This window comes from Leucoraja erinacea, chromosome 12 (assembly GCF_028641065.1).
Source record: "Leucoraja erinacea ecotype New England chromosome 12, Leri_hhj_1, whole genome shotgun sequence".
NCBI classification, from domain to species: Eukaryota; Metazoa; Chordata; class Chondrichthyes; order Rajiformes; family Rajidae; genus Leucoraja; species Leucoraja erinaceus.
In genome coordinates, this window is record NC_073388.1 from 18,688,097 (window position 1) to 18,701,737 (window position 13,641).

At 37.3% G+C, this 13,641-nt stretch overlaps 1 protein-coding gene across 1 annotated transcript in view; it reads left to right on the forward strand.

The window, feature by feature from the left end:
* The window catches only part of rbm41 (RNA binding motif protein 41), a 17,546-nt gene extending 8,365 nt beyond the window's left edge, over positions 1-9,181 (forward strand). Inside the window, exons 3-7 of the mRNA XM_055643698.1 lie at positions 254-446; positions 989-1,193; positions 3,884-4,302; positions 6,004-6,151; positions 6,908-9,181. Coding sequence (XP_055499673.1) covers positions 254-446; positions 989-1,193; positions 3,884-4,302; positions 6,004-6,151; positions 6,908-7,008 — 1,066 coding nt within the window. The 3' untranslated portion in view covers positions 7,009-9,181. The remainder of the gene's footprint in view (positions 1-253; positions 447-988; positions 1,194-3,883; positions 4,303-6,003; positions 6,152-6,907) is intronic.
* The last annotated feature ends 4,460 nt before the right edge of the window (positions 9,182-13,641 follow it).

The window sequence follows — 13,641 nt, forward strand, 5'->3', positions numbered from 1 at the left end:
TTGAAATGCATTGTTTTTAGTCAAACAACTTTCTGGGAACTTAGTTCTGGGAAAAGATAGAGCTCGGGTCTAGTGCAGGTGAACATTCATGAACTTCACATACTCTGATGACCCATTGCATTGTCTCAAGAAACAGTAGTGGACTTCAGTTGAAGGTTTTTTCCTTAAATTGTTACCTTTTGATCCTATCCCCCTACACATTGCTGACTTACTAATGCTTTTATTTCTTAACTCAAGTTGCTCTTTGTCATAGATGCATAGCTAAGAAGAAATGCTTTACTCCAAGTGCTTTATACAAGCCTTTTGGGGAGCAGGCAGCAGGTGTGTTGAGTCTGTCACAATTCCAGACTCTACAGGATGGAGATGGGGAGATTGCTGCACTGAGAGACCTTGGACTTACTGACAGGGAAATACAACTCTGGCAAGAAAGGGAATCTCTAGTCAAGGTGAGGAATGCATGAAGGGTTTTGCAAAACGCAGGCAGGGTGAAATCATAATTTGCAGTGTTAGCATCCAAACAAGCTCATTTGAACTATTAGCTACATGAAAAGATATAATCTTTTTTATAGAATAACTGATTTCTATGTCAATGTGTCTGCTTATACACAAGTCCTGTTTTATCTGAGAAATTCATGTGGATCAAGTGTTTGCAAATCATGGAAAGGTCTGTGATTATGTACTTAAGAGTTACAGGTTTAACCAAAACATAAGTCACCACTACCACCCACAATTGAAGTGATGTCGAATTGTGGTCCACTCAGCTTTTAAACCATTTATCAATTATTTTCTCATTCTTGTCCTTTATGGTATGTTTTTATTGAATTGCGCTTACTTGCATGTGCCTTTTACTTTATGCAGCGATTTTTGGAATATGCCCAAGTGTAACGTCCCCAATTTTCTTTAACCCTTATTTGCATCAAAGTCAAATCTGGCAGTTTATTAATAATGAGAGAAACCTTTTCATTGAAACCCATTCTGTCGTTTAAAGTTCTCAGGGCTTGGAGCAGATCCAGCAGCTGTGCAGCAGAGGCTCCGTGCCATTGAAGAAAAGATTGAGGAGCGCCAACGACTTCTGTCATTGCCGCAGAGATTTGCTGGAAGTAAACAGTTGAATAGGAGAGAGATGGAGATTGAAAAAGCCATGTTCCAAGGAACTGACCGACATACTTTTCTGAAAGCACTCTACTACCAAGGTATACATTTTGATCTTTAAATAAATGTACATTTTCCCCCCTCTTTATTTGACACAATCATTCCCTAGGCAAGAGAAAGGAAGCGACCTGTTTCCAAGTTTCTTTTTAGGGTGATAAGTAAGAATAGGTTGGTATAAAATGCCTTTGATTTTCATTTTTGGTAAAAAGGAATGAACTAGCTTGTTTGCTAACTCAGGGTTTACTATTCTGTAGAGCAGGGCACAGGAGCAGTAGAACCTTAAAGACCTGATGTATTCATCTTTAATTACAGAAAGAACTCAAGCCCCCTGCTTCAGTTCAGAGGTCAGAAAGCTGTGTGTCATTTAATGTTGTTCTTTGACTGTAGCCAGTTTTGTGGTCAGAAATGTTTCTTGTTCTTGTTCTATTGAAATACTTACAGACCTGTTCTGTGATTGTATGTTTCTATGATTCAAATTTGTAATACATATTGTTCTGTACCCTTCCAGAATATTTGTGACAAATAAATGGCAAATTCCCAGAGTAGTGGACACAGAAAATGGTACTGTATGACATTGCGCCAGTCATCGTCTGAGGGGTGACAGTTAATTATGGGTTTTGTTTGTAAGTCTCGTTCTCCCAATTTTAGTTCCTGAAGTCTCCTCAACATCCCGCACCTTCCCCAACTACATGTATGGCTTAGAGAACTACTCCCAAAGTTCTGACCAAGTCACTACGTAACTGATCAATGGATATGCACAAAAGGGGCGCAGATGACATGTACTTTTATTTTCCCTTCTCTGGTTTCTAATTCCAAACAGCATTGAGATTAGAAGCCTAACGTGGGGAATATGGGGCATTAACCTGCATCCTGTAACACATAGTGTAGCACAGCATGGCTCCGAAACTGCTTGCTTGCTTGTTTTTAATGTCCAAGTATAGCAAGCTACCTAGCTCAGTTTGGCAAACAAGTGTAGAGATGTGAGCAGAGATGAGGCAATTCTGCTGTGAGTGGGAAAGCAAATTGAAGTGAATCAGTAACAATTGAGCCTCGCAGCCACTGATTCTAGAATGGGTTGGGTAGAGAGCTTTGAAAACACTGAATAGCATTGCCCATTCTCCTGATTAGGGAATGATGTGTGGCATAGAGGGCCAAATTAAATGAACAAAAATAACTTGCAACATGGTTTTCAAGAAACTGTCAAGTTGGCTGCTCGTAAATGGGGCAGATTATGCTATTTTTTGTCATTTTCTTCCCTCGCTACTAAATTGGTTTGCCACCTAAAAGAATACTACCCTCTAGATTCCCTGTCTATGTTGATGCAAAATTATCATTGATTGTGGAGTCTAACGACCCCAGGAAAAATTAATGGATAAGTAAAGGCCGCTTCTTTGTCTGCAAGAAAAAAGTTAATAGACAATAGGTGCAGGTGTAGGCCATTCGGCCCTTCAATGTGATTATGGCTGATCATCCCCAATCAGTACCCCGTTCCTGCCTTTTCCCCATATCCCCTGACTCCGCTATCTTTAAGAGCCCTATCCAGCTCTCTCTTGAAAGCATCCAGAGAACCCGCCTCCACTGCCCTCTGAGGCAGAGAATTCCACAGACTCACCACTCTCTGTGAGAAAAAGTATTTCCTCGTCTTTGTTCTAAATGACTTACTCCTTATTCTTAAACTGTGGCCCCTGGTTCTGGACTCCCCCAACATCAGGAACATGTTTCCTGCTTCTAGCGTGTCCAAACCCTTAACAATCTTATGTTTCAATGAGATACCCTCTCATCCTTCTAAACTCCAGAGTGTACAAGCCCAGCTGCTCCAGTCTCTCAGCATATGACAGTCCCGCCATCCCAGGAATTAACCTACACTGCACTCCCTCAATAGCAAGAATGTCCTTCCTCAAATTAGGGCACCAAAACTGCACACAATACTCCAGGTGTGGTCTCACTGGGACTCTGTACAACTGCAGAAGGACAGTTAGGTCACTTAATAGTTAAGTGAAGACCACTTCTTTTGCATGGCTGGTCCATCTTGTATCCAACATTATTCCATTTCCTAAAGCTTTTCAGAACGCTGACATCCATATTGGACTGCTCTAAACATCACTTTTTTTTGACCAATTATTTTTTTCAAATTTAATTTTAACTTCATTTAGTCCTTGTCAAATTTGTTCACCTTCATGTTAAAACTGAGAAAAATTAGTCACAGATATTTGCCTCTATTATATGATTTTATTTTTATTAAACTGAATGTTTTAATGTGCAGTTACAAATTATATTATTATTATATCTTTATTAGCATTGTGCATTTTCACTGTTAACTTCAATTGGATACAACATATAATTATAAATTTACAAGAAGTTTAACTAATGTGTTGCGGAATAAAGATGTAAAAACTATCTTTCCATGGTTTGATAGAATTTCAGTTTTGGTTGAAAGTTTGTGCCAAAACATAGCACCAAGTAATTAGAATTTATTTAGTTTAATTTAAGTTCTTGTTATATTTGAAGGCAATCCTTTGGCTAATGCCATCACCTCATATAAGTACTGGGCTTCTCAGATGTTAGCTTGCTTGAGGCAAGTCCTGTGTCCATCATCCCATCCCATACTTGGGCCAAAGAGAATAGGATGGGGTACAGGGAGATGGAACTGATCACTTGGACATGCTTGTTTTATTAAGTTTTTCCTCGTGAGATGCCTTTTGTTAATAGATTTGTGTTGTTTCCACTTCAGATGAAAAATATGTAAAAGATCAGAATGATCCAATCAACCAATTGGAAATGATGTTATTAAAATTCAAAAATGATACAGTTGGAATGGAAGAAAATCCAAAAAACAGGCCAGGGTCGTCCACAGAAATTCCTTCCACAGCCACAAGTGAAGGAGTTGGTTTTGGAGAAATGACTAGCCTGCTTATTCCACCACAACATGAGCTCAGTGTTGTCGACCAATATGAACATCAGAATACCAAAAGACTTTCTGTCAATGTGCCTATCAGAACCCTCCCCAGCACTGGAACCCAGTGTCCTCAAAAAATCACACAGCATGTGGAAGCTGTTTCCATAGAAGAGATTCGAAGGAACAAACTTTCTGAGGAGGAAATCAGAATGATTCCCAGATTTTCAAACTATAACCCGGGACAACCAAGCAGGGTAGGATATTTGTCATTAGTTGGAACAGTATTCTTGATGATTTTGCTTGAGTGAAAAATGTCCATGTGGTGTGGTATTTGATGAAGTGAACTCCCAAGGGAGGACCGCTGATGCCGTAGTTTTAATGAGATTCAACTAGAGCCATCTCACAGTTCAGTTACATAAAGAACTGAAACACTAATGGAATTAATGTTGTTTCTTGGTATAGGAATTCCATATACCATGTGCTTAAAATGCAAGTTTTAACCATTTCCACATCAAATGCCATTTGGTTAGATTAAAAAAATTAAACTACATTTATTGTCATCTTTCTCACTCAAGGGTCTTGAGTCTGAAGAAAGGTTCCTACCTGAAATGTTGTCGTCCATTCTCCCTCCAATGCTGCCTGATCCACTGAGTTCCTCTAGCACTTTGTATTTTGAATCTTTAACTTTGGTCTGACCCATATCACACCATTTTTTCCTGCTTGTTGTAATCCACTGCAGAATTAATCCCTACACCTGTGTTACTTTGACATTTAAATCTCTCCTGTTCCCAGGCTCGCCTACCTTGTTGAAAATATTTAATCAGTCCCATCATAAATGTTGCTTTTGCTAATTACCTATGGGTCTGATAGTGTGGGCTGTGAAAGGCCATATTTTTAAAAGCTACTATGAAAAGAAAATATATATCTTTGTTAAATAACACCAGACTTTGTGAAAGTCTCCGATAACATACTAACTGATGCTCCACAGCCCTCTTCCGCAGGGAATTCCAGAGATTCGCTTCCCACTGGCCGAAGAAAATAATTTTCTTGGTCCTGAATGGCTACTCTTTTAAATTGTTCCACATTCTATATTCCCGGATATCAACTCGGCATCCACACTGTCAAGCCTTTTAAGCAACATATCCCTAAAAATAAAAAAACAATTTGACGTGTTGTTTGTTACTGACTTGGGTATTAAACTTTCTCCTGCGTGATTGCTAAGTGCCCAGGATTAATCTTGTCTAGTGTACTGTCTTGTATACACCCGTATCATCTTTCTGACTATGTTGCTAAGAAGGTGATCAGTCGTTATTTCATGTCCTTTGTATGCTTGTTTACTTGTGCTTCACTCACTTGGATTAAATATGACATGCAAGGGGCAAATTGACTGCAGTATATTATGCATTCAGAACGGTGGCCTCAGACTTAAGCCCTATTGATTTGGGAAACCAAAACAAATTGCACATATCATAGAAAAGACATCTGACTGAATGGTTTAAGAAATAGAAATGCGTGGTTTGAGTTAATAAAGGATGTCCATTCAGGGTGTGAGAAAATAGACAGATTGTTGTATCTTAAGTCCTATTAATTAAATCACAAACGTAATTCCATCAGGATCATGAACATGCTTTTGTAGAAACAAGGAACTGCAGATGCTGGTTTACAAAACTGACACAAAGTGCTGGAGTAAGGCAGGTTAGTATCTCTGAAGAATAATGATAGGTGACATTTTGGGTCAAGTTTGGTTTTGTTGCTCCCACGACTGGTGGAACCATCACCTGATTTGATATGAATGATCAATTTGATTAAGCAGAAAAATATTTTTTTGTGGCAACATTGGTGAGTTCACTCGGATTGCTTATGGTTGTAACCCATTAGCCATGATAATGTACCAATGTGCAATTGACGTTTTACTTCACTGTGTTTCATTCCTTTGCTTTCTCTTTTCTCTTCAGGTTTTGTACTTGAAAAATCTGAATTCAAAAGCCACATTGGAAGATCTGTTTTCCTTATTTGTTTCATTCCAACAAAAGGATGGCCCTCAGCTCCTTTTCCGGTTACTGACAGGTCGAATGAAGGGACAGGCGTTCATCACCTTCCCAAGTATGTGTAGCGCCGAAGGGAGAAGTTTTTAAAAAGTTTATCACAGTGATGTTTTGTTCATCAAACTTCAGAGAAAAATATCTTTATTTTCTTTTATTTGTCTACAATAAGGAATTAAAAAAAGTTCTGTTCGTAACTATCTCTGGGGAATGAAAGCTAATTGGCTAGTAGTTTTTCATAAGGGCTATAAAACAGGTGACTGGTAGGTGTTCGACAAAATGACAAAATGAATCCATGAGAAGGTTCATCTGTACAAGTATTGCTACGGCTTCCTTCCACTTACAAATGAACTTTGTCATTAAAACTTGTGAAATGCTGTTATTACCAAAGGCATTTTTTGTGCTAAGTTTCTAACACGAGAGGATACCAAGGCATTTTAATAGTCGGAGATATTTGTAAATGATTGAATACTTAAGAACTATCCTGAAAAAATCAACTACATTTTTGCTCTGATTATTTGTTGGCTCTGACTGGAAATTTAGTATATTTAAACATAAAGAAGTGGATCAGACTTGGCTGTGATCCTGTCAATGGTCTAGTGGCCTTCTGACACTTAAGTATTTAGGTTTAGAATAGAATAGTTTCTTTATTGTCATTGTAACATGAACCATGTACAACGAAATTTAAAACATTAGTGTAGTTTATACATTAATGTGGTGAGCTTTTTATTTTTATTTCTGCCAGGAGTTGAATGTATAATTATCAAAAGTCCTGAATTATTTCATCTTAATTTTCAGTTGTCTCATTGCATTTTAGGTGTCGAATTGGCAATGGAAGCGCTCAACATGGTGAATGGCTATAATCTAATGGGCAAGCCAATTATCATTGAGTATGGGCAGAATCGATCTGACCAGTGACCAGTACTTTCAGTGTTATGACCAATGGAAGGTGTGTCAGTACAATGAGGTGGCTACTTACTCAATACACTACACAATGGAAAATGACCTCCTCCCCTGCCCCACTTTTCCCCCAAGAAAGATATTCAATATGTTACAATACTTGGATTTTTAATTCTAGAAAATACTCACTTAATATAGGCAGTGATGCACTTATATGCATAAAGAAAAAAAGTAAGGGTATGGTTTAAAAAAAATATTTGGCCTGATGTGATACTGAGTATTTACAACAGGAAAGTTCCAGATTTAGTCTCTCTCAGTTAACTGTTTCCAGTGCAAGTTCTATTTGGACTACTATAGTTGAATGAACTGTTCCCTTGTTAGATTGGAGACCATACCTAGAGTTTCTGTTTGTGTAGTTAAATGATTCCAGCTAGGGTGACTTGATGTTGAAATACCAGGCAAAGTTAATTTTCTAGTCTCAATTGTAAAATGGACCTGTGTGCAAGGTACCAGTTATTTAAAAAAAACCTGTGGGTAAAGTCATTGTTTCAGAGACGAGGGAATAAATCTGAGACAATAAATAAAAAGCCACACAGTTAAAATAAATTTGAATAGGTTATTTTATAAATGAATAAAACATAGATAGAAAAAAATTGTTACGTACTTTCTTTGGAGAAAATGAATCCAAATAAGAACTTTTTATGGAAAGGCTTTTGATGTATACGGCCAATTAGGCATAAGGATTTGACAAAAAGCAGACCCAGGAAAGCAGAAAAAGATCTTGTTTTGATTAATTATAACATCAGCTTTGGTAATAATACCAAAATTGGCAAAGACAATTCCAATTCACTGTGTTTATGATTTTAAGTTACGATGTGATTAAAGTACATCTAACATTGGGATGTTGTTTGAAAGTGCAGTGATATTCTGCCTTGAGATCGAAACTCAACAAGTTGTTTATTTCAGTTTGCTATGTGCCTTCCTATTTGTAAGTGGAAAATTGATTCAAAGGGATAATATACCGATTCCCCTACATTCCGTTGTAATTAACTTGAGGAATTGTGACAAATTATTTACGTAAAAATGTTGAAGTTATCCTCTATTCCTAGTATTTGTACTTATTAGCCATAATGTTCTGGAGCCATATCTTTGACATTCAAGAATTGTGTATTAATGGCATTATATTACTTGGGACTTCAAGATTTTTGCAAGTGAAAAATGTTTTACTGTAGTCACTTCAGATGATGTCATCTGTCAGTCAGTTTTAAACACTTATGTGGCGTTTTGATAGAAATGAATGATTAATCTCCCAACCCCGCCCCAAAATGGAGGTTGTAAGCTTGTGCAGAGTCTGGAAACAAATGAATTGGAATTCTTAAAGAATGATGAAATAATGCTTCAAGTTGCCAGGATCATTGTCTTTTCGGTTATTGGTCAGTTCCGTTATGCAAAGATAATGACAGATACTAATTCCGAGTTTTGGCATGTATTTTAATGTTGATACTGCTCGTGGTGACAATGGTAATTTTCCCTTTCTTAGAATAATTGTATACACCTGTTTTAAAATATAGTCTTTTAAAGTAAGTCTTGTGAGTCAAAATATTTTGTTATTCTGCATGAGGGTCTTGTGCTTTTCACACATTTCGGTTTTCAAAGTCAGTATGAAAAATAATCAATTGTCAGTAATAAAACAGTGCAGGAATTTTGTCCTGTTCAAAGATTCCGTTGGGAATCATTCAACCCACCTTGGAAATAATAGAAATAGGGAACGAGAAGAAACGGAACAGTCATGCTTGAAATAAAAATTCCATAAATGTAGGCATTGTATATATTGTCTGGTAAATAAGTTCAAGGCTGTAATTTAACTTTATTAATTAATTACAATTTCTAAGCAATATTAAATGCCATTTCTGATCATGGATTTACCTGTTGTCTCATGTTAGTTAATAGGTATTTATTCACAAGTGTGAAATAATAAAAATGTTTCTGACCAAAATGAACCCAAGTTCCACTGTACCATTTGTACTTTCCCCTGAGATAATGATCAGTTTATATGGCAAATCGTGCTTGCAGCAGTCATATTCAAAACTTGTAATTAGGTTATTTATACTTATGCAAGTGACTTCCACATATGATATCAAACATGGAGGTCTAAGATCTATTTAATAAAATGCTTTATTTTTGGACACCACGTGAAATCTACTGGCCGAGCATAGTCTTGCTAGGATTTTCTGGCGATATTATAACTCACTTTCTATACCGTCAGACTGGCAAAGGATTTGGGGATCATTTTGATTGAAATGTGAATTTCAGGCCTGTTGAACAGTAGATAATTAAATGTTTCTTTTAATTAATCATTTTAATATAACATTGTTCATTGAACTTTAAAATTTATATAAATATTAAATGTTCCATGCATTTATGCTATTAAAATGTTTTACCACTTCGTCAGAAGATGAAATTAGACTCCGACCATTGGTTCCGTCAAAGTAATCAAGGGCATTCAGGATGGGGTTCGCTGTAGGTGATGTAGTGAAGTCATTGCTACCCAACTACATGGTGTAGAGGGCTTACAAAACTGGCCCTTCAGATCCAGCCCATATAAATGCAGGCATGGTGCAACTCCAAGCAGTGACCCAGCACATTGATTCCAATAAGAAACACCGGAGAAAGTAGGATTGAAATCTGTTCTGTAGATTCTACAAATGATAGGCTCCAACTGGTATAGGAGGGAAAGGGAATAGCATGTAATAACTTTAAATGCCAGAACCAGGTTTGTTATTCAAAAGTTGCATGGCTTAAAATCAAAGCTTCAAAGGTTTAACTTTTTTTTTTTTAAACCCACATTGAAGCACTTAGCAGTCGGCAGCATCTGTGCAAAGATAAATAACTTGACATTTTAAATAAACTCTTTCTATGGATATATTCTGACGGGTGTTTCCATCATTTCTTTTTTCATCTACAATATTGACCAGCTTAGTCTATTCAACACATTTAACCATGTGTGAATTTTATAAGATTTGAATGACATTTTTTGTTGTCCAGGGAATATATTTATTTTAAATAAACTGCGTAAGGCAGAATGGCTCTAAGGGATAGAGCCGGTGATTAAAATTTTGAGAACAAAGATTGAGAACAACGGTTTAATTTTCTGTCAAATTTGATATCTACTGTGTGTATTACCTACTGTTTGCAAGGTACCAAGTTTGAAATGATGCTACTTTCACATATATTACATAAACACAAAGAACATACAAAATAAAAGCAGTTAGGCCACTTGGTCCCTTGTGAATGCTCAACGTAATGAACCCTTGGCTGATCTTTTAATCATTGCAGCATTCCCTGCACTGACTCCATATTCGCTGATTCAGTTAATATCTAATAATATCTAAAAAAGTGTTGAATGTATTGAGAATGCCAAAGACAAACTGATGTTTAGATGAATTTTCTTTTAGACCTGCAATATTTAGATTGTGCCCCCAGGATTACTTTCTCCCCAAGTGAGAAGCAAATCATCTCTGCATCCCAGCTGTCAAACCCGGAAGGATTTTATATTTTCAATAAAATCATTCTTCCAAACTCAAGAGCATGGGGCGAAATTGTAAATCTCCACTCTCATCTCACAAACAATCTGATAAACATTTACTGTACTCCATCTAATGCCCAAGTGAGAAGCAAATCATCTCTGCATCCCAGCTGTCAAATCCAGAAGGATTTTATATTTTCAATAAAATCATTCTTCCAAACTTAAGAGCATGGGGCGAAATTGTAAATCTACACTCTCATCTCACAAACAATCTGATAAACATTTACTGTACTCCATCTAATGCATGCCTATCCTTGGGTATGGAGACCAAGGTTTACAGGAGGCTACATGTAAATTATGTTAAAATAAATCCTTCTCTTCCTAATCCAGTGTGCTGGAAATGCCTCCTAATTTCTAGTGGGTGGTTTGTACAGGTGCAACAGTAAACTAGACCAATTTTTCTGCATGACATCGCAATTTGAGTTATCTATAGATATTTCTAAGAAGACAAATTGTGTAATGTTTATAATCAAAAGGACCTAGTTATGACAATGAAAGTCAAACACAACAGCAACATGTAGGAAGGGGAATGGTCTGTAAACTGGCAATTGTAAAGGACTTGGATTAAACCACATGTGGAATGTTCAATGTTTTTGTTTGTACTTGTTGTAAAGGGACTGTAGCTAAGTTTCAGGCACTCATGGGTTTGCTGAGTGAGAAAGATTGAGTACACAGGACTGTATTTTCTATAACGTGATAGACGTAATTAAAACTTGTAAATTTCTTGCAGCAAATAAATCTGCAGACGTTGGATTTGGAATTCATAAATAAAAACATAAAATGTTGAACTATTAACTTATTTAACCGTTTCTATATCCATCCATTTTGTCTGATCCAGTGTTTCGAGCATTTTCAGTTTCTATTTCAAAAAACTTGCAATGCTTGACTGGCTGTGTGCAGAAAGGATGTTTCGATTACCTGATTAAACTCAAACCAGGAAATAGGAGGGAAGCTGTTCAGAACTTCGATGAGAAATTTATTCATTGTTGGTGGTCATTTTAATGACACCCCAAGCTGTGGGGGTTCAGTTATTGCGTTCCTTTAAAGTACAGATAGATACAATTGAGGAATATGGGGAGATGGCAGGAGATTTGCTTTAATGCAAGAAAATGGTGCTGAGGTAATGAGCAATTAATGAGATGATTGTCCTTAGTTTGAAGGGAATATACAATACATACCAATTTAGATAAATTCTAAATGAAGTAGTGTCACAAGTGATAATATTGTGGTTTAAGTATGTACAGCTGGACAGTGTTGGTGATGTATTAGGTTTTGTTTTGAATTTAAAATTTAGGTGGGGTGAGTACATTTAAGTGGCAAAAACAGGCATGACAGCGGGGACTTGATAAAGTACTCACAAGATGTGCTGGTTCACAATTCAAACTAATATAGTGTTGGGGGAGTCCTTAAGACAAAAGTCACTGCAGATTTAGGAATCTGGAACTCAAGTCAAGGTGCATGGCACCAGGCCCATGCTCTCCCCCACCTAGTTCCATGACTCAGCCGGCACCCTCACCAATCTGATTCCACTGATCACCTACCAGCTTCAATCCCACCCCTTATAATTCTGTATACTGGTAATCTTTTCTCTCAATCTTGATGCAAGGTTTCTCGATCCCCGACTTGGAAACTTAGCAGAAAACATTGCTTCCACAGGAAACTAGACCTTAAGACCACCTGCACCTGAATTAGTACTGAGGCTAACTTGGTTCCAAAACATAAAGATTCAATTTGTTTCAAACGTCTGCCATGTTCAACATAGCAGTGCCTGCATTAATTGCACTGAAACCGGTACAGCTCCAAGGCTAGAGGAACTCGGGCGACATCTGTGGAGGGAATGGACAGACAATGTTTCAAGTCGGGATCCTTCTGACCAAAACGTGTCCATTTCCTCCACAGATGCAGCTTGACCTGCAGAGATTTGGGCAAGATTCCAGCATTTGCAGTTTCTGCAATTGCTCAAAGGCAACATTGCTATGAACCATTATTAAGTCAATGTTCAAACATTCACAAGACAACAAGTTTTATGTTTCCACATTACATTGCCACACCTGGTGATAATGTATTTCTATTGCACTGTGGCATCAATTAATTTTCGATCACAAATTAAAGTTATTTTTATAAACCATGATTCCAGATGTATAAATTGTTAAATCCTTATTGTACAAAATCATACTTAGAATTTCTGCAAGAACAGAAGTCACCTTACTCATTAACAATTGTTATGAAGGCATTTTCACAGAATGGACCCAACTCAGAAACAAGTGTATCATCCTGCCGTAACTATGCCTATCCAAGGAACCCACCTATGAGAATAGATGAACACATGAGCCGAATAAAGTGGGATTAATGTACATTTTTTTTCCAATGTTTGTTTGATAGAGTGAACTTGGTGGGCAAAGGGACCACCCCTGGTTCAAAGGTAGGCAAAAATGCTGAAACTCAGCAACATATGCTCTAACCTTCTGGAGCAGTTTCCCATGCAGATCTTCTCAAATGCCTTGCATCACCATACCACCTCATAATACTGACCATTTCATCAAACATTTGAGCTCAGTCCACCAAGGCCTGCAAGGGTTTCCAGATGCTAACCATTTTAACCGCATTCCTATAGGGGGGGTTGCAGGTAAGGTCACCGGGTCAAAGGGCTTGACGCACGGAGCCGCACAATCCATCTGGAGGACATCGCACCTTCTGGTATATGTTGTTAATACACGATACGCATACTTTCCTACCTGTTAAAAACGGCCAAAATGGTGATTTTTTGCGCTGTAAAAAATTGTGGAAGTCGGGGTCAGGGTGATAGACATCTATCCTACTTCAGAATTCCAAAAGTGAGGAGAAATTAAGATAAAGAAGCGAGAGCTGAAGGGACAACAGCTAAAGTGGTTGGCCGTGCAGATATCAAATTGAAAAGTATTGGGAATTATCGTGTTTACTCATGGCATTTCATCAACAGCAAGGCATTATGTATGTTTTTTCTTTATTCATTTGGTGTCTAAAAACTTTCAGAAGTGATAAATCTGGCTGTAAAATTAAAAAAAAATCGCTCATGGTTCTGAAGT